At 50.0% G+C, this 27264-nt stretch overlaps 1 protein-coding gene across 1 annotated transcript in view; it reads right to left on the reverse strand.

Moving 5' to 3' along the window:
- Window positions 1-1893: 1893 nt before the first annotated feature.
- The window catches only part of MIA3 (MIA SH3 domain ER export factor 3), a 198828-nt gene continuing 173457 nt past the window's right edge, over window positions 1894-27264 (reverse strand). Inside the window, exons 24-28 of the mRNA XM_075341433.1 lie at window positions 8828-8893; window positions 7081-7157; window positions 6919-6990; window positions 4605-4749; window positions 1894-3363 (exon numbers count right to left, since the gene is read on the reverse strand). Coding sequence (XP_075197548.1) covers window positions 2492-3363; window positions 4605-4749; window positions 6919-6990; window positions 7081-7157; window positions 8828-8893 — 1232 coding nt within the window. The 3' untranslated portion in view covers window positions 1894-2491. The remainder of the gene's footprint in view (window positions 3364-4604; window positions 4750-6918; window positions 6991-7080; window positions 7158-8827; window positions 8894-27264) is intronic.

Below are 27264 nucleotides of genomic sequence, written 5' to 3' on the forward strand. Positions count from 1 at the left end.
CTTCTTAGGAGAGGTAAACTGGTGTACCTCTACCAGAGAGGGTTGATCCTCTGACTCCTGTGGGTTAAGGTTCAGTACGGAGTTAATGGACGCAATTAAGTCACTAACGTCCGCATCGCCATCAGACAAGTCAATGGGGTACATAGAGGCAGAGTCTGAGCCCACAGTAAATGAATCATCCTCGCCCTGCACCTCGGCTTGTGAATCAGAGCCGTGGGACGAGGAAGGAGGAGGGTCCGTGCGTCTCCGTTTGGGGGGACTGGGTCCGAGGACATGCTCTGAGGGCTCTGCAGAGCTCTGAGCAGCAGAGACACCCTGAGAGGGGGGCTGAGAGGGAGGCTGATGCATAGATAGCAGCGTCTGAGACAGCTGCCCCATGGAATCGGCAAACGACTTGGAAAGAGCCTGTGTAAAGGATGCTACCCAAGCCGGGGGTTCAGCCACTGGGACCGAGGCAGCCGGAGGGACTCCTGCGGAGGCTCCAGGCCGAGACACAACCATATTAGCACAGTTATCACAATGTGGGTACGTGCTAGGCTCTGGCAGAATTAGCTTGCAAGCAGTGCATATAGCATACATGTTTGCAGCCTTGCTCCTAGTGACAGACATGCTGCTGTGGAGGAAGCTCTGCAGCCAAAACACACTCCTGTAGAAAGCCTGAGTGTATAAAAATCCACAACCATAGGTTGTGGCTTACCAGCCCTGTTCTCTGTGTGTCCTCCGGATTTCACCGCTCCTCTGTAAAGTGACAGCTTCCAAAAAGCATGCAGCAGTAGCATCCAGCGCTTCTCAGTGATAAAAACGCTGATAAAATGGCGCTGGGAGAAGGAGGGGGGGCGTGTATAAGCCCAGGAGCGGGAAAACACAGAGGCCAGAGAGACACAGGGGGGTAGAGAGAGGAGGGGACATCCCCCTAGAGGGGAGTGCCCTCTGCTCTGCTGGCCGGGCGGTGGGCGTCGCTGTATGCAAAACATACAGAAGAAGCCAAAAACGAAACTAGGCCCAAACTGAAGCCGGGGCCTAGATTTTAAAGTGCGGCCGACGAGCAGGCACCGTCGGCGCGGTTCTCATGGGAAATTCCCAGAACCGGCCGAAATTAACAGTAACGCTAAAGCACATACTGCCCCCATAATAAAAGTACCTGGGACCCCTGAAAAAACGTCTCAATACTTAGCTTTGAGACGCAGGGCCATGTCCCTGAATGGGGGTTAACGCTCCTTCCAGCAGGGACCAGACAGGGCTGTGGATGGAGCCGGCCTCCTGCAAGCAGAGAGGACCGTGGAGGCTCCCACTTCAAACAGAGCCTCGACAGAGGATGCGAAGGAGCTCGGCATGTGAAGGCTCCAGCCTTATTAAAATCAACCTTAACAGCACCCCGCAGAGTGGAGCGTGAAGGGACATGCCGGGAGTCCAGACTGGACCCGCTTTTCTTCCAAATCTTTAAAACATTAAAATAAAATTGAAAAAAATATGAGGAAATAAAAGTGTGTGTGATCCTCCTGGAACACAAAGCGTTGAACTGGGTAGATTGTCATCCAGGGGGTGTATATAGCCCGGAGGGAGGAGCTACACGTTTGAGTGTAGTGCTTTGTGTGTCCTCCGGAGGTCGCTAGCTATACACCCATGGTCTGGGTCTCCCATAAAGGAACGTTAAAGAAAATCTGTTACAAATACTGTTATTTTCGCAGCATTTTTCCTGCCAACATAAGTTTTTTTTAGGTGGGATTTTTTTTTTTTTTTTAACCATTCGTTGAGGTGGGTGAAACGCTGAAATTGCAAATTGACGTTGCAAATATGAAAATCACTTGGCAGGATCGGCGGTATTTATTTTTGTAGAGGATGAAACTGATACTCAAGGGAAAAAAACAAACAAAAAAAAAACAACAACAAAAGTGATTTTCAATTCTTTATTATTTTCCATCTTCGCGAGTTATGGGTTTCTGGTTTGCAGCACCCGATGTTAAAAACAATGATTTATCCTATGTAAACCAGTTGGTGTATAATAATATTAGAATTAAGCTTAGAGGGTGTGGAAAAGCCATCAGAATAATGATATTCTTATAAAATGTATTTCCACAGGAAATGTTTTCAAAAGATTTTAGACATTCATTATTTTCCACATACAATGGTTACATACGGTACATTAAATAATAAAAACAAAGAAAAAAAAAAACCCAAAAAAAAAAAACACGTGGATCCCAGTATTGCACGTTCTGAAATATTGATGAAAAATTGTGGCTTCAGGAGGGTGTGAAAAAAAAATATAAAATAAAAAAAAAGCCCACAAAAAAAGAAAAAAAAAAATTGGGTGCAAAATTATTTAACTATTAAAAATCCTAAAAAGATTGAGTAGAATAAAATATTTATTGCAAATATAAGACACGTGAAATTATAAATCAGACGTTTATGTAAACCGGTAATGCTTGAACCATTTTGCGCCAGAGATTGTGTCCTATTTGTCTACAATTTAATTTATATATTTTTTTTTTTTTTAGGATTTTTGACCTTGAGACTGTTCGTGATCTGTCTGAACTGGCTGACTGTGTCCTGCTCGCTGCTCGAGTAATGAAGGCCCAGCGGGGACTCCAGGATGAGATCCTGGGGGGAAGTCTCTGACTCCTGTTGGAAGAGGACCGTATTTTGGGAAGTCTCTGGCTCCTGGTGGAGGCCCTGCCAGAAATTCTCTAGAACCAGGTGGTGGTCCTGGTAGGAATTCCCTGGCTCCCGGTGTGGGGACTCCTGGGATGAACTCTCTTGATCCTAGTGGAGGCATTACTGGTGGGAAGTCCCTACATCCTGGAGGTGGGAGGCCTGGAGGTATATCCCTTGCTCCTGGTGCAAAATCTCTCAAACCAGGAGGAATTAGACCAGGTGGGAAATCCCGAACTCCTGGAGGTGGAAGACCAGGTGGGAAATCCCGAGCTCCTGGAGGAGGTGGACCTGGTGGGAAGTCCCGAGCTCCTGGAGGAGGTGGACCTGGTGGGAAGTCCCGAGCTCCTGGAGGAGGTGGACCTGGTGGGAAGTCCCGAGCTCCTGGAGGAGGTGGACCTGGTGGGAAGTCCCGAGCTCCTGGAGGAGGTGGACCTGGTGGGAAGTCCCGAGCTCCTGGAGGAGGTGGACCTGGTGGGAAGTCCCGAGCTCCTGGAGGAGGTGGACCTGGTGGGAAATCTCTCAGACCAGGAGGTGGTAGACCTGGTGGGAAGTCTCTTCCTCCCGGAGGTGGATAATCTCTAGGACCATGCATAGGAACAGAACCTGGAGGGAAGGGCCCACGGATAAGACCCCTTGGATCTGGAGGCATTGCACCAGGTGGCATCATAGGCCTTGGAGGAAAGTCTCTAACGCCTGGTGGGAGACCATGCACTGAAATAAAAAAAGAAAAACAAAAATAAATACCATGAAGACAACTGACAATGCAGTGTAACCAACCCTCAAGCCTTGTGAGCAGACCTAGACTACATTAGCTTTGTAAGAAAATATTTAATATAAAAAAAAAAAAAAAAAAAGTCTAATCATAATTTTAAATACCTCCTTAGAGGCAAATGTTGGTCGGGATAAACAGGAGCGGTTCCGCACTGAGCCGTGCAATACCTTACACCGAATGTCTTGGAACAGCCTCAGTCCTCCTTTTAGAAGAAATGGTAATGGGTGCACGTGGACGAAGAGAAGGGATAGCCAGACCAAGAGTCCATAAAGTAAAAAACCACGGCATACACCATCCAAGATCCAAAAAGTGCTTTTATTCCATAAAATGTGCAGGTAAAATAGTGGGGAGTAGAGGGCCGGGTGCAAGCCCCCCAAGGACGACGGCTGTTTCGCACCTTGTGTGCTTCTATGGGTCCAATCAGGACGATTGGACCCGTAGAAGCACACAAGGTGCGAAACGGCCGTCGTCCTTGGGGGGGTCTGCACCTGTCTCTGTTCTCCCCGCTATTTTACCTGCACATTATATGGAATAAAAGCACTTTTTGGATCTTGGATGGTGTATGCCATGGTTTTCTACTTCATGTACTCTTGCACTGTAAGTCGGGAGCACGGTCCAGACAGAGCCTTAAAGTGAAAAAGTCTTCAAAAAGTTACAGAGCTCCAAATCTGCTGCTTACACAGTGCTACGTTGCAACTTGCCACCACTAGGGGGAGCTCACTGCGTACAGTTTATACACTGAAATCAATATTACATGGGAGTATGCACAGAAGTGAAAGATATCCTCTATCCATAGGATCCCAACAGCAAAGATTTGCAGAGCCCAGGTCTCAGACTTCCAAGTTTAACCACAGTCTATGGTTTTCTCCTAATAAAACAACAAATAGAGCAAAGGTTGTACTTGTGCACCCCCCGCTGTATTCAACCCCCTTCTCGCGATTGCTGATGGAACCAATGGTTGGACCCTCTGGGATCAGCACATATAGGAGCCCACTTTGATTCTGGGAATACCCCTTTAATCCAATGTGTAGTGAGCTCCCCCTAGTGGTGTCTGCAGGCATCCAGAATTATCATTATTTGACCTATGAAAATGTGTCGGATATTCCCTTGATGGGTGAAGTGATTTGTATGTGTCTGCAATCATGCGACATAATCACACAACATAAAACAACGGTCTTACTTGGCGGTAATGATCGAGGCCCGAAGGCTCCGCGGGGTGGCGCTGCGCTGATGAATCGCGCTGGAGGCATGACGGGAGCAGCGGCTGACGAGTTCATCACCGGAGTGCCAGGAAATGATGGCGGACCTTTAGCTACTGGCATTACCTGGAGGCAGACAATGGAGGTCAACATTTCTAAGCGTAGGTAATGGAGGTGAAGAGCGCCCCCTAGTCCGCGGATATAATTCAAACACAATATATATACACAAATCAGGGGCCTAAAATGAAAGGGTAACCTTCCCCCCTTTTTATTAACCACTTTGCCTTAAAAGGGGTGGAACTGTAAGGATACGCCCCCTATATGGAGCCCACCAGGGCACTTGGATGTGATAAATGGGGGTATACGCTCAGGACCACCTCCATAGTAGAAATGAGGAGCCATATACTGTGTGTAGAGCTCGGTGACACGGGGCCCTCCGCAGGTAACACCTCTATATTACAGCTGATACTGTCCTGTATAATTCCTGATTAGAGATAACTCAGAACTCCTCAGACCCCCGACAGTCACCCAATAGGGGGCTTGTCAGTGTAACCTATAGGTCTTATTGTCTGTGGTCAAATAAAAAAATAAATAAATAAATAAATAAATACATACATGGACTAAAAGAAAAAAAAACTTGACCCTTTAAACGCTGCACAGCCCTATTACTAATGGGGAGAGAAGAGTAAGAGTTGTGGCCCCTACAGGCCGGCTCTTCAGCCTCCAGTCCACTATTCCAAAACCCATCGCTCGCTCAATGCTCTCAACCTGGGATCCTTAAGGGCGTGTTTGAATTATACATCAAAAGTTCCCCCTGCAGAGTTTTACCCGGCGACCACCTGAAGACCCTCGCACCTCCGTACATCCCCATAAACCCTCAGCATAGGACAATATAGAGAGGAGAAGGGATTGAAGGACTGAGGACAAATTTAAAGGGGACCTTGTTCCAGGCGATCTGCTGTGCTCTTTGCTCTCTCCCCCCCTCTCGCAGCAGTGCTGTGCACATTCACAGCTCCTGGTACCCAAACAATAGAATAGTTTTTGTGCCATTTAGGTTAATAAGGGAAAGGAATTGTCCTGACTCACAGGCTCTCTCTATAAGCGGGAGGGAGAAGCAGGACTCACAGGCTCTCTATGAGTGGGAGGGGGAGCAGGACTCACAGGCTCTCTATGAGTGGGAGGGGGAGCAGGACTCACAGGCTCTCTATGAGTGGGAGGGGGAGCAGGACTCACAGGCTCTCTATGAGTGGGAGGGGGAGCAGGACTCACAGGCTTTCTCTATGAGTGGGAGCAGGACTCACAGGCTTTCTCTATGAGCGGGAGGGAGAAGCAGGACTCACAGGCTCTCTATGAGTGGGAGGGGGAGCAGGACTCACAGGCTTTCTCTATGAGCGGGAGCAGGACTCACAGGCTCTCTCTATGAGCGGGAGGGAGAAGCAGAACTCACAGGCTTTCTCTATGAGCGGGAGGGAGAAGCAGGACTCACAGGCTCTCTCTATGAGCGGGAGGGAGAAGCAGGACTCACAGGCTCTCTCTGAGCGGGAGGGAGAAGCAGGACTCACAGGCTTTCTCTATGAGCGGGAGGGAGAAGCGGGACTCACAGGCTCTCTCTATGAGCGGGAGGGAGAAGCAGGACTCACAGGCTCTCTCTATGAGCGGGAGGGAGAAGCAGGACTCACAGGCTCTCTCTATGAGCGGGAGGGAGAAGCAGGACTCACAGGCTTTCTCTATGAGTGGGAGGGGGAGCAGGACTCAGGCTTTCTCTATGAGCGGGAGGGAGAAGCAGGACTCACAGGCTTCCTCTATGAGTGCGAGGTGGAAGCAGGACTCACAGGCTTCCTCTATGGGCGAGAAGAAGCAGGACTCACAGGCTTCCTCTATGAGTGCGAGATGGAAGCAGGACTCACAGGCTTTCTCTATGAGTGTGAGGCGGAAGCAGGACTCACAGGCTTTCTCTATGAGTGGGAGGCGGAAGCAGGACTCACAGGCTTTCTCTATGAGTGGGAGGGAGAAGCAGGACTCACAGGATTTCAATGAGAATAGGAAAGGGTGGCCGAACTTTTGACAACAGGTTTTATAGGTGCCAATCTTATATAAATGATATCAAGTCCGTCAAACCGATGATGAGATGTTAAATACAAGCAGGAGGCAGGTTATAAAGCAGGTGAATGTACCCTGTGTACCCTGCAGAGGGTGCCACACGCCAGCTACAAGCAATGTTATATTCACCACAAGGTTATATTCACCACCAGAAGCAGGCGAGCACCAGCCCCATGCACGGCCGCCAATACTTACCTGCATGGGCTCCTCAGGTTGGGAAGTACTAGCAGGCAAACTGGGCGCCTCACACTCATTAGATGGGATTGGCTTTTTGTTTTATAAGAAGAAATAATTTAGAAAGAAGAACAAATACACTGAAGACACGAGAGAAAGTGGGGCTCTGCCCCCAGAACTCACCAATCCATCCACCCCCATAGAAGGCGACGATGTCCTGGGACCACCATGTAACACTGCACTGGAGTGACCCAGATCCACTGGACAATGGAAAAGACATTACTCAGCATTATAGTAGTATGTATAGTATTATAGTACTTATATTCTTGTACATAGGGGCAGTATTATAGTAGTTATATTCTTGTATATAGGGGCAGTATTATAGTAGTTATATTCCTGTACATAGGGGCAGTATTATAGTACTTATATTCTTGTACATAGGGGCAGTATTATAGTAGTTATATTCTTGTATATAGGGGCAGTATTATAGTAGTTATATTCTTGTACATAGGGGCAGTATTATAGTAGTTATATTCTTGTATATAGGGGCAGTATTATAGTAGTTATATTCTTGTACATAGGGGCAGTATTATAGTAGTTATATTCTTGTACATAGGGGCAGTATTATAGTAGTTATATTCTTGTACATAGGGGCAGTATTATAGTAGTTATATTCTTGTATATAGGGGCAATATTATAGTAGTTATATTCTTGTACATAGGGGCAATATTATAGTAGTTATATTCTTGTACATAGGGGCAGTATTATAGTAGTTATATTCTTGTACATAGGGGCAGTATTATAGTAGTTATATTCTTGTACATAGGGGCAGTATTATAGTAGTTATATTCTTGTACATAGGGGCAGTATTATAGTAGTTATATTCTTGTATATAGGGGCAGTATTATAGTAGTTATAGTCTTGTACATAGGGGCAGTATTATAGTAGTTATATTCTTGTACATAGGGGCAGTATTATAGTAGTTATATTCTTGTATATAGGGGCAGTATTATAGTAGTTATATTCTTGTACATAGGGGCAGTATTATAGTAGTTATATTCTTGTACATAGGGGCAGTATTATAGTAGTTATATTCTTGTATATAGGGGCAGTATTATAGTAGTTATATTCTTGTACATAGGGGCAGTATTATAGTAGTTATATTCTTGTACATAGGGGCAGTATTATAGCAGTTATATTCTTGTACATAGGAGCAGTATTATAGTAGTTATATTCTTGTATATAGGGGCAGCATTATAGTAGTTATATTCTTGTACATAGGGGGCAGTATTATAGTAGTTATATTCTTGTACATAGGGGGCAGTATTACAGTAGTTATATTCTTGTACATAGGGGGCAGTATTATAGTAGTTATATTCTTGTATATAGGGGCAGTATTATAGTAGTTATATTCTTGTACATAGGGGCAATATTATAGTAGTTATATTCTTGTACATAGGGGCAGTATTATAGTAGTTATATTCTTGTACATAGGGGCAGTATTATAGTAGTTATATTCTTGTACATAGGGGCAGTATTATAGTAGTTATATTCTTGTACATAGGGGCAGTATTATAGTAGTTATATTCTTGTATATAGGGGCAGTATTATAGTAGTTATATTCTTGTACATAGGGGCAGTATTATAGTAGTTATATTCTTGTACATAGGGGGCAGTATTATAGTAGTTATATTCTTGTACATAGGGGCAGTATTATAGTAGTTATATTCTTGTACATAGGAGCAGTATTATAGTAGTTATATTCTTGTACATAGGAGCAGTATTATAGTAGTTATATTCTTGTACATAGGGGCAATATTATAGTAGTTCTATTCTCGTACATAGGGAGCAGTATTATAGTAGTTATATTCTTATATATAGGGGGCAGTATTATTTTCTCCCCACTTTGTTAAATTCCATGTTATCTTACCGGGTGCAGAGGTTCTTCCAGATACTTCTGGATGAGGTCGTCTGGGTCCAGAAGTGTCAGCGCCACCTTTGCAGACATAAGATGAGATTACACCACTGCTTTCTATTACCAACAGGACTCATACAAGGGTTAACAATGGCTGTAGGAGAGCGGAGAGTACATAAGCGGAGCACATTGGTCCTTATTATGGATGCTCCCAAGAAACAAGTCAACTTTTCAAGTGAATTTTCACCTCTTACCATCATGGTTTTTTTTTTTTCTTCAACTTTTTATTTTGAGAAGATTTTTTAACATATTTTACAATCAAAAATTAAGACAAATACACAGGTATCAGAAATAATTCTCAGGTATGCAGTCAAATACAATGCAATAGGGGCATATCGGAAGAAAAATGGAAAGTGAACAGTTTGTTATCTCATATTAGAGTAAGAGAAGATAGAGGTCAGAGCCCAACCTGGAGGTCTCGATAGCAAATTCTCAGATCCCGTTAATATATAGCGCAAAAAAAGAGAATTTTGTTTACTTACCGTAAATTCTTTTTCTTATAGTTCCGTCATGGGAGACCCAGACCATGGGTGTATAGCTACTGCCCCCGGAGGACACACAAAGTTACTACACTCAAAAACGTGTAGCTCCTCCCTCCTAGCATATACACCCCCTGCTAGCCAGATCTAGCCAGTTTAGTGCAAAAGCTGAAGGAGGACATCCACCCACAAGAAGAGACAGAGTAAAACCCGGCAGAACCGGAACCTCTGTCTACAACAATAACAGCCGGTGAAGACACTCGGAACAAGAAACCTGCCAACAGGCATAGGGAGGGTGCTGGGTCTCCCATGACGGAACTATAAGAAAAAGAATTTACGGTAAGTAAACAAAATTCTCTTTTTCTTTATCGTTCCTATGGGAGACCCAGACCATGGGACGTTCCAAAGCAGTCCATGGGTGGGAATAAACAGACAACTGAGAAGCAGGCAAACCTAACTTCACAAATGGGCGACAGACGCCGGAAAAATGCGTCTGTCCAAGCCCACGTCTGCCAAGGCATGGGCATGCCTTGGGAGTGCTTCGAAAAAGCATGCAGACTAATTTGAGCTGCAGTCTGACAGACCTACTGAGCCGCAACCTGGTGCCTGAAAGCCCAAAAATAAAGGCGCCGACAGGTCTGACCAAATGTGCCCCGATCCCCAGCGGGGAAGGCACCTGAGTACACTCATAGGTCTCGGAAATGGCCGACCTAGGCCAACATCAGGGTCAGCTTAGAGGCCGAGAGACCATTACGCTGACGACCAGTCAGCACTAGAGAGGTGCACCGCCTAATAACGGCGGTGCGAGACACAGATCCGGAGCGCCCGCACCAGATCCAGGATATGCAACGCTTCCTCAAGCGATGAACAGGAGCCGGACAAAAGGAAGGCAGGAAAATTGTCCCGGATAAGGTGGAGGCAGAAACCACCTAGGGAAAAAAGTCCGGAGTCGGACGAAGACCACCTTGTCTTGATGCAAAAGACCAAAAAAAGGGGGACGACTCCGAGAGAGTGCAGCCAGAACTCTCAGGCGGGAAATTATAGCCACTAGAAGGTGTACCTTTCTGTGAAAGATGAAACAACGAAACCTCCCTAAGAGGCGCAAAGGGGGGTTTCCGGGAACCGGGAGGACCGGATTAAGGTCCCAGGTCTCCATAGGCCGCCGGAAAAGCGGATGATGTGAGATGTGCCCTTAAAGGAGCGCACCGGAGCCAGCCGGATGATACGCCGCTGGCACATACTGACAGGGCCGAGACCTGTCCCTTAATGAGGGATAGTCCTAGCTGTAGACCGGACTGTGGAAGGGACAGGAGGGTCGGCTAGGCCAAAAAGGTCAAAGGACACTTTGGAGCTCGAGTCAAGGCAGAGATGACTTCGGGAAGGATATCAGAAGTCACTAAGATCCAGGACTCAAGAGCTATGCCGTTATTCTGAGATCCAGAATTCTGACGGGAAAAACGGACCTTTTGGGAAAAGGTCTGAACGGTCCGGAAGATGCCATGGCAACCCAACGGACAGAAGGAGCAGGTCAGAGGACCAAGCCCGCTTGAGTCAGTCTGGAAGAATGACTCGACGCCCCCTTTACCGATCCTGCGCAGGACTCTGGACAAGGGGTAGAGGGTGAAAGTCGAAAAGAGACAAGCTGGGATCAAACATGAACCAGTGTGTCTACCGCAAAACCTGAGGATTGTGGACCGCGGTTGGACAGCTGAAATAGCCTGCCTCGTAGTTTTCACATCTAGGATGTGGACTGCGGATACAGTGGACTAGGAGTCCCTTGTCCACTGAAGAATGTTGAGCCGCCAAGATTGCCAGGCGGCTGAGCGTCCCGCCCTGGAGGCTGAAAAAGGAAAACGCTGTCTCGTTGTCCGACTGGACTCGAATGTGCCTAGCCGCCCACAGATGGTGAAGGCTTGGAGAGCCAGAAATACAGCAGTGATTTCCAGCACATTGATCCAGAGGGCTGATTCGGACAGAGTCCAAGCGCCCTGCGCTCCACGGTGGAGATATCCTGCTCCCCAGGCGGATAGGCTAGTATCCTGGTGAGGATCACCCGGGACGGGCCAGAAAGGAGCGCCCCCGAGACAGAGTGGCCAAAGCCACCACTGAAACGAGCCTCTGGTCAGTGGCGAAGCCACCACCCCGTGGGAGGATTGAGTTCGCTTGTACAGCGGAAAACATCCAGTCTCAGAGGACGCAGGGGAAACTGGGCAAGGAACCGCTTCCATTGACGTCCCTGGTTCGAAGTCAGAGTGGACTTTGACAGAAAGACAAGCCACCCGCATAGGTCAGAGTGGCGAGAGTGAGCGAAGCACTCTGGTAAGGGTGAGCACTGGATGAAGCCCCAACAAGAAGGCTGACCAGGGCAAAAGATCACTGCCAAACCCTAGGGGGCAGGACCGTAATCACAGCTGCCTGGATGATAATACTTGAGGGGCCTTGGCTAATCCCAAGGGAAGAGCCACGAATTGGACCACTCCGATTGTCAAAACGTAGTCAACGCTGGTGAGAAACTGCGATTGACTCCTGCCGATAGGCAGCTCTGATGCCGATGGCTGCCAAGGAATCTCCTTGGGCTCTTGATTGATCCGGTGAGAAAAACACACGGAACAAAACCGAGACTCCTGTGAAAACGCCCCACCTGGCTATGCTTGAAAAGCTAAGGATCCAGGTCGGAAGGCACCGCCCTCTTCGGGGACTAGGAATAGATTTAAGCAAAAATCTCAGAACCGTTCCCAGTCGGGAAGCGGTACAATTACTCCATTGGCCAGCAAGAAATGCCACAGCCTGTGAGAAGGCGGCGGCCTTGGAGCCGGGAGGAGTTGACAGAAAAAATCTGTTTGGCGGGTGGACAGAAGTCCATCCTGTAGCCAAGGGAGATATAATCTCGCCCCCACTTAACGGAGACGTGTTAGAACCCTACGTCGCCAAGTGGAGAGAGCCTGCCACCGACCAAGGAGGTTGTTGGCGTGGCTAAATAGCTCGGAGGAAGCTGACTCAGTGACAGCATCTCCTGCGGTCTTCTGAAGACGCAGCTTCGAGCCATTTGGTTCCATGAACCTAGGCTGAGCTAGAGGACGATCAGAGGGAGGAACGGAAACCATCGAAACCTCAACTGATTCCTGCCCTGGACAGGTTCCCTGGTTTAGGTTTGTGGCGAGGAAGAACACTCCCCGCCAAGAGCTCCTTAATTTTACTTAGCTTGGTTCCGGGGAAACTGGTCCCACCAAGGGGGAGCCCAGCCAGGAACCTCCATAGAGGCATCTGCCTTCCAATTCCGAAACCACAGGAGCCTGCGGATAGCGAGGAAGGTAGCCTAGACCACCGCCGTGCGGCGTCCAGCATGGCAGACCTGGCAGAGGATGAAAAGACTGAAGTCTGGAAGTTCAGGGAACCGTTTGGGCATGTGAGAGAATGCATCTCCTCCAGAGAAGCAGAGAAGGTACAAAAAAACCGCACTGCTGTAAGCTGAGGAGAAAGAAGCTCCTGCCGTCCCCATACAGACTTGGCCCAAAGGACAACCGGGCGGACCGCAGAACCTTAAGTGAGGAGCCATCAGCCACTGACATAGCGGTCCGGGCTGAGCCACCTGAAGTGAATGAGCCCACTTCTTGACCACCATTGGTGGACAGGGGAAACACAGTCCTCAGAAACACGCTTCGGGGAAGCTCAGAGCGGATTGAGGTCCAGTACAAAATTAATGTACGGTAGAATCCTATAGAGGTGCCGTCAGCCACTGATACAACTAACCGGGCAGTCTAGACCGGAGTGGCTACCCTCTCTGATGGGAGGGGGAGACAGGCAGCAGAACCCCGCTGTGGGGTCTGCAGGATAGGCTGTGGGCTTGGACGCAGCGGGCTGAAAACTGGAGTGGTTAAGTAACACACTCCTTGACCTGCTAAAGGTAAACTGTGCCTTTCTGCCAGCGGGGAATACTCCCCTGATCAGGCGGACACAAGAATAATGGACGCAAGCCATCATTCGCATCTGCGTCACCTACGGACGGATCAATGTACATAAAGTAGCGTCCGTGTCCGTGGTAGAGACATCTTCCTCGTCCGGTGAATCAGCTCGTAATCGGAGCTGCGGGACGGGGAGGACAGGGGACCCTGCGTCTCCCTGTCAGGAGAACGGGGTCTGAGCCCAGAAGGAGAGTCCCTTGTGAGCTTAGCCGAGCGAGCAGAGAACGCCCTGAGAAGGGGGCTGGCATGCTCAGCAGATGCCGGGACAGCCGACCCCTGGAAATAGGATTCCCATGGGGGTCAGCCACCGAAACCGGAGCAGCTGGAGGGACCATTAATGAGCCCCCATGCTGAGGGGCCACAGTGGTTAGGAGCTCGGTATAGCCGTACGAGACTACCTGCAGTGGATAATAAAAAACAGCCTGCAGGCTCGCTCTGTGAGACATGCTGCAGAGGTGGGGGCTCTGTCTAGAATGCCTAGAATACCCAAGACAGGGGTTCAGCCTGGGGAGACTCCCACCTAAGAACCATTACAGTGTGCCGGTTCAGGCAATCTGAGGTTACATGCAGAACATGTAGTGTACAGCCTTGGAGCTTTGCTGCTAGAGTGAGACATGCTGCTGAGGAGGAGATTCTATGATAAAGAATTAACTCCTTCAGAATGCCTGAGAGTGTATAAAAAGTGCACAACCAGAGGTTGTGACTTATCAGGCCATAGTATGAGTGCCCTCCGGATTCCAAGCCTGGACCCTCAGCTAGTATTCCCTCCCTCTGCTGCAGAGCAGCCAGCGCCGACCAGTGTCTAAGACGCTGAGAAAATGGCGCCAGAGTGAGGGGGGGAGGCGGGGGTTAACCCAGGAGCGGGAATCGGAGGGCGAAGGAGATGCACAGGGGAGGGAATCATCTCCTCAAAGAGGAGCGTCCTCCCCTGTGCAGAGCGGCCGGCGGGCGGCTCTGCAGCGTCCCCCTGCATGCCTGACATGCAGGGGAACGAAACGAAACTAGGCCGCGGCTGAAGCCGGGGCCTAGAGTTATGCATGCGGCCGAAAATCAGGCACCGTCGGCGCGGTTCTCAGTAAAAACTGTGGAACCGGCCGGAAACACAGTAAACAAAGCAGCATTATCCAGCAATCACTGTCCCCTCCAATAAAAGTGCCCCACATTGCAGAAAGACCCTCAGAATAAGCGTCTCTATACTTCGCTTTGAGACGCAGGGTCCATTCCCTGTGGGGTGGGGGTCAGTGCTCCGTCCAGCAGGGTCCTGCACAAGGGCTGCGGATGGAGGCCGGTCTCCTGCAAGGCAGTGAGAACCGAGTTGGCTCCCACTTCAAACCAGAGCCCCTAAGGGATGTTGAAGGAGCGCGGCATGAAGGGCTCCTGCCCTGAAGTCAACCTTAACAGCACTGCCGCCAGGGGAGTGTGAAGGGACATGCCGGGAGTCCAGTGGACCCGCTTTTCTTCCAAATCTTTGGAAAAAATGAAAAATCAAAAAAGGATGCATGTGTGTGTGTGGATCCTCCTGACACAAAAAGCAAGAAACTGGCTAGATCTGGCTAGCAGGGGGTGTATATGCTAGGAGGGAGGAGCTACACGTTTTTGAGTGTAGTAACTTTGTGTGTCCTCCGGGGGCAGTAGCTATACACCCATGGTCTGGGTCTCCCATAGGAACGATAAAGAAACATCCAATACAATAGAGACCTTCACTACCCTATATCTGGTATGAATTCGCAAAAGTGTCCCACAGAGACCAAGTTGTTATAAACCCATCCATTGTGTTATGAAGCTGGGCCGTTAATCTCTCCATATTTCTGACATCTGTTATTCGAGCATACAGATCTGAGACAGACTGAGGTGCTACTCTTTTCCAGAACAATGACACCAAGCACTTGGCAGCTGTGAGGATATGAAGCAGCAATTTTATCTCTGGCTTACTTAGAAACGATGGGAGGGCATTCAACAGGTAGACCACCGGATCCCTGCTTATGTTTTTACCGATCAATCTACCTATCAGGGTTTCCACCTCCCCCCAGAAACCTTCTATGGCTGGGCATGTCCAAAATATATGATATAAGGATGCCCCGCTGAGCCCACATCTCCAACAGACATCTGGGCAAGCACGGTTAAACTTATGCAGTAGCTCCGGGGTACGGTACCATGTCATAAGGACTTTAACTTGGTTTTCCTTATAGAGTACTAATTGAGGACCTGAATGTCCTCGCCCATATGACCGACCAGAGAGCCTCCGACAGCGGTCTCCCCACCCAGCCCTCCCATCTCCTCATATATGTGTGCTTCACTGTGTCCGAGGGATTCCCCGCCACCAGTATTGCATAAATGGCTGAGATTAGTCCCCTGGTCGAGGACCGGCCTGAGCAGAGAGTCTCAAATGCCGAGGGGCGGCCTACCTCCCTCTGTCCCATAACAGCCACATAGAAGTGTGATATCTGCTGATACGAGAAATATAGGTGGAAAGGTAGCTTATATTGGTGTCACAAGTCCGAAAATGGCTTGAGTTTTAATGTGGTTGGATTAACTATATCCCGAAAGCAATAGAGACCTGCTTCTGCCCACCGCCCGACCACTTCTGGGTTCATACCTGAAGTTAGATGTGGGGTGAACAGGAAGGGGGTCAACAGGGAAGATTGTGATGCCAACTGGAACTTCATCCTACACTGTCGCCACAAGTCTCTTGTGAATGCCATTGGGCCCAGGAGATCTCTAGAGGGGGTTTCGACAGGTCGGCCCCAGATTAGAGAGCTTGGATGAAAAGGGGCCATCCAAAGCTTCTCTATTTCTGTCCATTTATTGAAGGCTGGTAAAGTCGTCCAGAAGGCCAGGCAACGTAGGTGTGAAGCATAGTAATAGAGTGTAATATTCGGGCAGGACAAGCCTCCCTTATTGTGTGGTGCACATAGGACCAAATCTGGGATTCGATGTCGTCCCGAGTGCCAAATAAAACGCAAGAGCGATGATTGAACCTTTTTTTAGCATTCCTAGGGGTACTCGTACTGGGAGAGTTTCAAACAAGTACAGGAATTTAGGAATGATTGACATTTTAATTGTGGCAATTTTACCTAGAAAAGAGATCTGCAGGGAAGACCATTTCTTTAGACTATTTTCAACTTCTCGTATCAAGGGTGGGAAATTTGCCTGATATATTGTCTTGTAATTAGAAGTTATCTTGACTCCGAGATATCGCAGAGAGTCTGTGCGCCAAGAGTATTTAAAATTTTGTTTAAGGGACTGTAATTAGCCTCCGGAATGTTGAGAGATAAGGCCTCAGTTTTGTCCGAGTTAAGTTTATGTCCCGAGAGCCTAGCGTATTGGGCTATTACCTTGTGGAGGTTTGGTAGGGAGATCACAGGGTTGGTCAGAGACAGCAGAACATCATCCGCAAATAAGGCTATTTTGAAGGATTTCTCTCGTACTTTGATCCCCATAATATCTGGGTTATGTCTGATATGCGCCGCCAATGGCTCATTGCTAAGAACGTAAAGCAGGGGGGACAACGGGCATCCCTGCCTAGTTCCGTTTCTGATAGGGAGGGGCCCCGAATGCGCATTGGGGAGGCGGATTGTTGCCGCAGGAGAATACAATCCCCTGAGCGCCGAAACAAATGGCCCCGACAGTCCGAAATGGACCAAAACAGAGAACATGAAGGACCAGTCCAGCCTGTCGAAAGCCTTCTCCGCATCTAGCCCCACAAGCAGTGCTTCAATTCCCCCCTTATTCACCACGTCCACCAAATTCAAAATCCTTCGAGTGTTGTCTCCTGCCTGGCGATAACGGACAAAGCCAACCTGATCCTTATGGATCAGATGTGGGAGCCAATTGTTTAGACGGTCAGCCAGTAGTTTAGTGAATATCTTAAGATCCGAGTTTAGAAGGCTAATAGGACAGTAACTCGCACACTCCAAAGGATCTTTTACTGTTTTAGGAATAACAGTTATGTATGAGTGTAGGAATGTGTTTGGAATGGCGTCACCCTCCATGAAAAGGTTAAAAAGGTGTGTTAGATGGGTGGACAGCTCCCCCTCAAAGGTCTTATAATATAGATAGGTAAACCCGTCAGGACCCGGGTCTTTGTGGCCTGGTAAGTCCTTAATGATTTGATGAATTTCCTCTGGCTCCACCCTCCGATTAAGGTCCTCCAATGCCTCCTGAGATAGTTTTGGGAGGTGACAGTCAGTTAAATAGTCATTTAATATTTTTGTTCTATTCGGGTGTGTCATTGGTAACCGCGGGGGGATAGAATACAGCGACGTATAGTATGTGTGGAAAAGTTGAGCTATTTTCGTGGGGTCATAGTGAGGGGTGCCTGCAGTATCTTTTATTGCGCATGGGGCACTAGTTATCACTTGGTCTCTAAGCTTTCTAGCTAGCATCGTATGGGGCTTATTACCGTATTCATAGTATTTCTGGCGGGAGTAACGCAGGAGTCTTTCTATGTTTCCATGTGAGACCTCTTTTAGTTTAGTTCTCAAGTCTATCACTTTCTTCAGGCGAGTTTTAGTGGGGTGGGATTGAAGCTGATTCTCTGCTGTGCGGAGGTCCCTTTCGCACTGACGGCACTGCTGTTGTGAATCTTTTTTGAGTTTAGAAGACAGGGCTATACATTCCCCTCTAACTACTGCCTTGTGGGCCTCTTAATGGGAAAGATGGGAGGGACTGAGAATTCTCTGTAAAGTAGTTCTGTATGACTTTACGAAGAGATTCTCGAGATGTGATGTTAGTGAGTAAGGATTCGTTCAGTCTCCAGTGGGTGCGTTTCAGGAGAGGGGTTGTCAGATTAAGAGATATCAACACAGGGGCGTGGTCCGACCAAGTGATACTGCCAATTTGTGCATGTTGGAGTGTTCTAAGTGTAAGGATATTGCCCAAAAAGTAATTATTTGGCTATGCGATTTATGGGGATGTGAGAAGAGAAGGGAATTTTGTTACTTACCGTAAATTCCTTTTCTTCTAGCTCCTATTGGGAGACCCAGACGATTGGTGTATAGCACTGCCTCCGGAGGCCACACAAAGCAATTACACTAAAAAGTGTAAGGCCCCTCCCCTTCTGGCTATACACCCCCAGTGGGATCACTGGCTCACCAGTTTTAGTGCAAAAGCAAGAAGGAGGAAAGCCAATAACTGGTTTTAACAAATTCACTCCGAAGTAACGTCGGAGAACTGAAAACCGTCCAACATGAACAACATGTGTACCCGAAAAACAACCAAAAATCCCGAAGGACAACAGGGCGGGTGCTGGGTCTCCCAATAGGAGCTAGAAGAAAAGGAATTTACGGTAAGTAACAAAATTCCCTTCTTCGGCGCTCCATTGGGAGACCCAGACGATTGGGACGTCCAAAAGCTGTCCCTGGGTGGGTAAAGAATACCTCATGTTAGAGCTGCAAGACAGCCCTCCCCTATAGGGAGGCAACTGCCGCCTGCAGGACTCTTCTACCTAGGCTGGCGTCCGCCGAAGCATAGATATGCACCTGATAATGTTTGGTGAAAGTGTGCAGACTCGACCAGGTAGCTGCCTGGCACACCTGTTGAGCCGTAGCCTGGTGTCGCAATGCCCAGGACGCACCCACGGCTCTGGTAGAATGGGCCTTCAGCCCTGATGGAACCGGAAGCCCAGCAGAACGGTAGGCTTCAAGAATTGGTTCTTTGATCCATCGAGCCAGGGTGGCCTTAGAAGCCTGCGACCCTTTGCGCTTACCAGCGACAAGGACAAAGAGTGCATCCGAACGGCGCAAGGGCGCCGTGCGGGAAATGTAGATTCTGAGTGCTCTCACCAGATCTAACAAATGTAAATCCTTCTCATAGCGATGAACTGCATGAGGGCAAAACGAAGGCAAAGAGATATCCTGATTAAGATGAAAAGAGGATACCACCTTCGGGAGAAACTCCTGAATGGGACGCAGCACTACCTTGTCCTGGTGGAAGACCAGGAAAGGAGCCTTGGATGACAGCGCTGCTAGCTCAGACACTCTCCGAAGAGATGTGATCGCTACCAGAAAAGCCACTTTCTGTGATAGTCTAGAAAGTGAAACCTCCCTCAGAGGCTCGAAGGGCGGCTTCTGGAGGGCAACTAGTACCCTGTTCAGATCCCATGGATCTAACGGCCGCTTGTACGGGGGTACGATATGGCAAACCCCCTGTAGGAACGTACGCACCTTAGTAAGTCGTGCCAGACGCTTCTGAAAAAAGACGGATAGCGCCGAGACCTGTCCCTTAAGGGAGCCGAGCGACAAACCTTTTTCTAACCCAGATTGCAGGAAAGAAAGAAAGGTAGGCAATGCAAATGGCCAGGGAGACACTCCCTGAGCAGAGCACCAGGATAAGAATATCCTCCACGTTCTGTGGTAGATTTTAGCGGACGTGGGCTTCCTAGCCTGTCTCATGGTGGCAACGACCCCTTGGGATAATCCTGAAGACGCTAGGATCCAGGACTCAATGGCCACACAGTCAGGTTCAGGGCCGCAGAATTCCGATGGAAAAACGGCCCTTGGGACAGTAAGTCTGGTCGGTCTGGTAGTGCCCACGGTTGTCCGACCGTGAGATGCCACAGATCCGGATACCACGCCCTCCTTGGCCAGTCTGGGGCGACGAGTATGACGCGGCTGCAGTCGGATCTGATCTTGCGTAGTACTCTGGGCAAGAGTGCCAGAGGTGGAAACACATAAGGGAGCCGGAACTGCGACCAATCTTGCACTAAGGCGTCTGCCGCTAGCGCTCTGTGATCGCGAGACCGTGCCATGAAGGTTGGGACCTTGTTGTTGTGCCGGGACGCCATTAGGTCGGCGTCCGGCCTTCCCCAACGGCGACAGATTTCCTGAAACACGTCCGGGTGAAGGGACCATTCCCCTGCGTCCATGCCCTGGCGACTGAGGAAGTCTGCTTCCCAGTTTTCTACGCCGGGGATGTGAACTGCGGATATGGTGGAGGCCGTGGCTTCCACCCACGTCAGAATCCGCCGGACTTCCTGGAAGGCTTGCCGACTGCGTGTCCCTCCTTGGTGGTTGATGTATGCCACCGCTGTGGAGTTGTCCGATTGAATTCGGATCTGCCTTCCTTCCAGCCACTGCTGGAAGGCTAGTAGGGCAAGATACACTGCTCTGATTTTCAGAACATTGATCTGAAGGGTGGACTCCTGCTGAGTCCACGTACCCTGAGCTCTGTGGTGGAGAAAAACTGCTCCCCACCCTGACAGGCTCGCGTCTGTCGTGACCACCGCCCAGGACGGTGGTAGGAAGGATCTTCCGTGTGATAATGAGGTGGGAAGAAGCCACCACTGCAGAGAGTCCTTGGCCGTCTGGGAAAGGGAGACTTTCCTGTCCAGGGATGTTGACTTCCCGTCCCATTGGCGGAGAATGTCCCATTGAAGTGGGCGCAGATGAAACTGCGCAAACGGAACCGCCTCCATTGCCGCCACCATCTTCCCTAGGAAGTGCATGAGGCGTCTTAAGGAGTGCGACTGACTTTGAAGGAGAGCCTGCACCCCAGTCTGTAGTGACCGCTGCTTGACCAGTGGAAGCTTCACTATCGCTGAGAGAGTATGAAACTCCATGCCAAGATACGTTAGTGATTGGGTCGGTGACAGATTTGACTTTGAGAAGTTGATGATCCACCCGAACGTCTGGAGAGTCTCCAGCGCAACCTTCAGGCTGAGTTGGCATGCCTCTTGAGAGGGTGCTTTGACAAGTAGATCGTCCAAGTAAGGGATCACCGAGTGTCCCCGAGAGTGCAAGACTGCCACCACTGCCGCCATGACCTTGGTGAAAACTCGTGGAGCTGTCGCCAGACCGAATGGCAGAGCTACGAACTGAAGATGGTCGTCTCCTATCACAAAACGTAGAAAACGTTGGTGCTCCGTAGCAATTGGCACGTGAAGATAGGCATCTTTGATGTCTATTGAGGCAAGGAAGTCTCCTCGAGACATTGAGGCAATGACGGATCGGAGGGATTCCATCCGAAACCGCCTGGCGTTCACATGCTTGTTGAGCAGTTTTAGGTCCAGAACAGGACGGAAGGAGCCGTCCTTTTTTGGAACCACAAAGAGATTGGAGTAAAATCCTCGCCCTCGTTCCTGAGGGGGGACAGGGATCACGACTCCTTCTGCTCTTAGAGAGTCCACCGCCTGCAGCAGGGCATCTGCTCGGTCGGGGTGTGGGGAGGTTCTGAAGAACCGAAGTGGAGGGCGAGAACTGAACTCGATTCGGTACCCGCGAGACAAAATGTCTGTTACCCACCGGTCTTTGACCTGTGACAGCCAAATGTCGCAAAAGCGGGAGAGCCTGCCACCGACCGAGGATGCGGAGGGAGGAGGCCGAAAGTCATGAGGTAGCCGCTTTGGAAGCGGTTCCTGCATTTGCTTTCCTGGGGCGTGAGTGAGCCCGCCAGGAATCTGAGCTCCCTTGTTCCTTCTGAGTCCTTTTGGCCGAGGAGAATTGGGCCTTGCCCGAGCCTCGAAAGGACCGAAACCTCGACTGCCACTTTCTCTGTTGAGGTTTACTTGCTCTGGGCTGTGGTAAGGAAGAGTCCTTACCCTTGGACTGTTTGATGATTTCAGCCAATGGCTCACCAAACAGTCTGTCTCTAGATAATGGCAAGCTGGTTAAGCATTTTTTGGAACCAGCATCTGCTTTCCAGTCCTTTAACCACAAGGCTCTGCGCAAAACCACAGAATTTGCGGACGCCATAGAGGTACGGCTCGTAGATTCTAGGACCGCATTGATAGCATAGGTCGCAAACGCAGACATTTGCGAAGTTAGGGACGCCACTTGCGGTACTGCTGGATGTATGATAGCATCCACCTGTGCTAAACCAGCTGAAATAGCTTGGAGTGCCCACACGGCCGCGAATGCTGGAGCAAACGACGCGCCGATAGCTTCATAGACAGATTTCAACCAAAGGTCCATCTGTCTGTCGTTGGCATCTTTAAGTGAAGCGCCATCCTCTACTGCGACTATGGATCTAGCCGCAAGCTTGGAAATTGGGGGATCCACCTTTGGACACTGGGTCCAGCGTTTGGCCACTTCAGGGGGAAAAGGATAACGGGTATCCTTAGAACGTTTAGAGAAACGCTTGTCTGGATGAGCGTCGTGTTTTTGGATTGATTCTCTGAAGTCAGAGTGGTCCAAAAAAGCACTTAGTTTACGCTTGGGATACAGGAAATGGAACTTCTCCTGCTGTGCAGCTGCCTCCTCTGCTGAAGGGGCTGGGGGAGAAATATCCAACAGTCTGTTAATTGCCGATATAAGGTCATTAACCATGGCGTCACCATCAGGGGCATCCAGATTGAGAGGGGCCTCAGGATCAGAGTCCTGAGCACCGTCCTCAGTCTCATCACAGAGAGACTCTTGTCGCTGAGACCCTGAGCAGTGTGATGACGTCGAGGGTCTTTCCCAGCGAGCTCGCTTAGGCTGTCTGGGACTGTCATCTGAGTCAGAGACTTCAGCCTGTGAAGCTTGAGACCCCCTTGAAGTACGGATTAGTTCCAACTGAGGGGGACCAGGGAGCATAGACACAGCAGTGTCCATGGTCTGAGTAACTGGCCTGGACTGCAAGGCCTCAAGGATTTTTGTCATAGTCACAGACATTTTATCAGCAAAAACTGCAAAATCTGTCCCCGTCACCGGGGCAGGGTTCACAGGCGGCTCTGCCTGGGCTACCACCACAATAGGCTCTGGCTGGCGAAGTGCCACTGGGACTGAACATTGCACACAATGTGAGTCATTGGAGCCTGCCGGTAGATCAGCCCCACATGCAGTACAAACAGTGTACACAGCCTGTGCCTTGGCACCCTTGCGTTTTGCGGATGACATGTTGCTGTCTCCTCAGAGCAGTACAGGGTGTCTAGCCAAGAAGCGACCTTACAGTGCAACTATATAAATATATATATATATATATGGTACTAAGAAAAAAGTACACTAATATATCACTGAGGCACTAGTGGGGCCAGCACTAAAATGCTGCTTACCGCCCGCTTAAGAGCGGGTGTGTGGTCGCCGAAATCCCTTTAGTCTGGGTCTCCCAGAGCCTGTTGCCTTTCCCCAGCCAGACTGCATGTGTAATGGCTGCCGGCGTCCTTGTGGAGAGGGGGGGCGGGCCCTGGGCGTATACAGACGAAGAGCGGGAAGCCTGCTTCCCCCTGTGCCTAGTGAGAGGGCTGGAGCATGTAAATAAAGCTCCAGCCCTCGGCGCTGCCAATTGAGCAGCGTCTCTCCCCTACCCTGATTGACAGGGTGGGGGCGGGAACGAAGCGGCGCTAGGCCGCAGAAGCCGGGTACTAAAGTATGGAAGCGCCGCCGCCGTAAAAACGCGGTCGGCGCAAGGTCCCTGGCACACCACAAGTCGCAGCTGCGCCGCCGCTCCAGGAGCGGTCGGCGCAGTAGTTCCCAACATGTAACGTCACTCAGCAAAGCTGCAGTGACCTAACCCCAGCGCACAGCGCTACTGTCCCCGGCACACTATAACGCTCAGCAAGCCTTGAGAGTGTCCGTGCCTGCCGGGGACACCGAGTACCTGAATGATGCAGGGCCTTGTCCCTGACTGTACTCATGCTCCGAATCCAGCAGGTTCTCTGGGTCTGTGGATGGAGCCCGGCCTCAGGGCTTGGGGGCCGGCAAGATCCCACTTCCACAGAGCCCTCCAGGGGATGTGGAAGGAAAACAGCATGTGGGCTCCAGCCTCTGTACCAGCAATAGGTACCTCAACCTTACAAGCACCACCGCGGGTGAGAAGGGAGCATGCTGGGGGCCCTATATGGGCCCTCTTTTCTTCCATCCGATATAGTCAGCAGCTACTGCTGACTACAAACAGTGGAGCTATGCGTGGATGTCTGACCTCCTTCGCACAAAGCAGAAAACTGGTGAGCCAGTGATCCCACTGGGGGTGTATAGCCAGAAGGGGAGGGGCCTTACACTTTTTAGTGTAATTGCTTTGTGTGGCCTCCGGAGGCAGTGCTATACACCAATCGTCTGGGTCTCCCAATGGAGCGCCGAAGAAAGGTATATTGTCTCGCCGTCGGGTTATCGATTCTCCAAAGATCAAATAATTGATGTTTGCGGATCAATTTGCGGAACCCAGTGGATAGATGTGGTGATCTATGTGAGCCTGCCGAATGTGAAGGTGCAAGCATTCTATCAGCCTTGTCTGAGAATACCGTATTAAAGTCTCCTCCTATGATGTGGATGGTCCCACGGTCCCTCGGGAGGCGTGACAACGTTGAAGAAATAAATCTAAGCTGATTAGAGTTTGGTGCATACATGTTACACAAAATTAGTGGTATTCCATTTAGAGTACCTTGGACGATCAAAAAACGACCTGAGGGATCTGCTTCCCACTTACTCACTTGGAGTGGGCAGGTGCGAGAGATCAGTATTGCCACCCCTACCATCATGTTTTTAATGTACCAAATTTTTAAAAAAAAAGCCAAAAAAAAAAAGAGAATTTTGTTTACTTACCGTAAATTCTTTTTCTTATAGTTCCGACATGGGAGACCCAAACCATGGGTGTATAGCTTCTGCCTCCGGAGGACACACAAAGTACTACACTCAAACGTGTAGCTCCTCCCTCCGGCTATATACACCCCCTGGATGACAATCTAACCAGTTCAGTGCAAAAGCTGAAGGAGGACATCCACCCATAAGTAGAGATAGAGTAAAACTCGGAATAACCGGAACTCTGTCTACTAACAACAGCCGGTGAAACACACGGAACAAAAAACTGCCAACAGGCAACAGGGAGGGTGCTGGGTCTCCCATGTCGGAACTATAAGAAAAAGAATTTACGGTAAGTAAACAAAATTCTCTTTTTCTTCATCGTTCCTTATGGGAGACCCAAACCATGGGACGTTCCAAAGCAGTCCATGGGTGGGAAATAAACCAAACTGAGAAGTAGGCAAAACCTAACTTCACAAATGGGCGACAGCCGCCTGAAGAATGCATCTGCCCAAGCTCGCATCTGCCGAAGCATGAGCATGCACTTTGTAGTGCTTCGAAAAAGTGTGCAGACTGGACCACGTGGCAGCCTGACAAACCTGCTGAGCCGTAGCCTGGTGCCTGAAAGCCCAGGAGGCACCGACAGCTCTGGTCGAGTGCGCCTTAATCCCTGGCGGAGGAGGCACCTGAGAACACTGGTAGGCATCGGTGATAGCCGACCTGATCCAACGAGCTAGGGTCGGTTTAGAAGCAGCGAGACCCTTGCGCTGACCAGTGGTTAACACAAAAAGTGAGGTGCACCGCCTAAAAACGGCGGTGCGTGACACATAGATTCGGAGCGCCCGCACCAAATCTAAGGAATGCAACGCCTTCTCAAAGCGATGCACAGGGGCCGGACAAAGAGAAGGCAATGAAATGTCCTGGTTAAGGTGGAAAGGAGACACCACCTTAGGGAGAAAGTCCGGAGTCGGACGAAGAACCACCTTGTCTTGGTGAAACACCAAAAAGGGGGATTCCGAAGAGAGCGCAGCCAAATCAGAAACTCTCCTGAGAGAAGTTATGGCTACTAGAAAAACAACTTTCTGTGAAAGTCTAAACAAAGGAACCTCCCTGAGAGGCTCAAAGGGGGGTTTCTGTAAGGCCGTGAGGACCAGATTAAGGTCCCAGGGATCCAAGGGCCGCCGGTAAGGAGGAATGATGTGAGATGCGCCCTGCATGAAGGTGCGCACCTGAGCCAGTCGGGCGATACGCCGCTGGAACAATACCGACAGAGCCGACACCTGTCCCTTGAGGGAATTGAGGGACAGTCCTAGCTGTAGACCGGACTGTAGAAAAGACAGGATGGTCGGCAAGGAGAACGGCCAAGGAGCATGGTCGGAAGAGCGACACCAGGACAGGAAAATCTTCCAAGTCCTATGATAAATCCTAGCCGAGGAAGACTTCCGAGCCTGAGTTTTAGTGGAGATGACCTCAGAGGGAATGCCTGAAGCCGTCAGGATCCAGGACTCAAGAGCCACGCCGTCAATCTGAGAGCCGCAGAATTCTGGCGGAAGAACGGACCTTGAGAGAGAAGGTCTGGGCGGTCCGGGAGGTGCCACGGCACCCCTATGGACAGACGGAGCAGGTCTGGGTACCAAGCTCGCCTGGGCCAGTCCGGAGCAATGATTATGACTCGACGGCCCTCCATTCCGATCTTGCGCAGAACCCTGGGCAAGAGAGCTGGAGGGGGAAACACATAGGCCAGACGGAACTGAGACCAATCTTGAACCAGTGCGTCCGCTGCGAAGGCTTGAGGATCGTGGGAGCGAGCCACGTAAACCGGAACCTTGTTGTTGTGCCGGGAAGCCATTAGATCCACTTCCGGAGTGCCCCACTTGCGGCAGATTGATCTGAACACTGACGGATGCAGGGCCCACTCGCCGCTGTCCACGGTTTGACGGCTGAGATAATCGGCCTCCCAGTTTTCCACGCCTGGGATGTGGACTGCAGATATGGTGGACTTCGAGTCCTCCGTCCACTGGAGGATTCGTTGAACCTCCAACATCGCCAGACGGCTGTGAGTCCCGCCCTGGTGATTGATGTAGGCAACCGCTGTCGCGTTGTCCGACTGAACTCGAATGTGTCTGCCCGCCAACAGGTGGTGAAAGGCTAGGAGAGCTAGAAACACAGCTCTGATCTCCAGCACATTGATCGAGAGGGCTGATTCGGACGGAGTCCAAGTGCCCTGTGCTCGGTGATGGAGAAATACTGCTCCCCAACCGGAGAGGCTGGCATCCGTGGTGAGGATCACCCAGGACGGAATCAGGAAGGAGCGTCCCTGTGACAGAGAGAGGGGCCGAAGCCACCACTGAAGGGAGCTCCTGGTCTGTGACGACAGAGCCACCAGCCTGCGCAAGGAAGAGATCCGCTTGTCCCAACAGCGGAGAATGTCCAGCTGCAGGGGACGCAGATGGAACTGGGCAAAAGGAACCGCTTCCATTGACGCTACCATCTGACCTAGCACCTGCATGAGGTGTCTG

The sequence above is a fragment of the Anomaloglossus baeobatrachus genome, chromosome 3 (assembly GCF_048569485.1).
Source record: "Anomaloglossus baeobatrachus isolate aAnoBae1 chromosome 3, aAnoBae1.hap1, whole genome shotgun sequence".
Lineage (NCBI taxonomy): Eukaryota > Metazoa > Chordata > Amphibia > Anura > Aromobatidae > Anomaloglossus > Anomaloglossus baeobatrachus.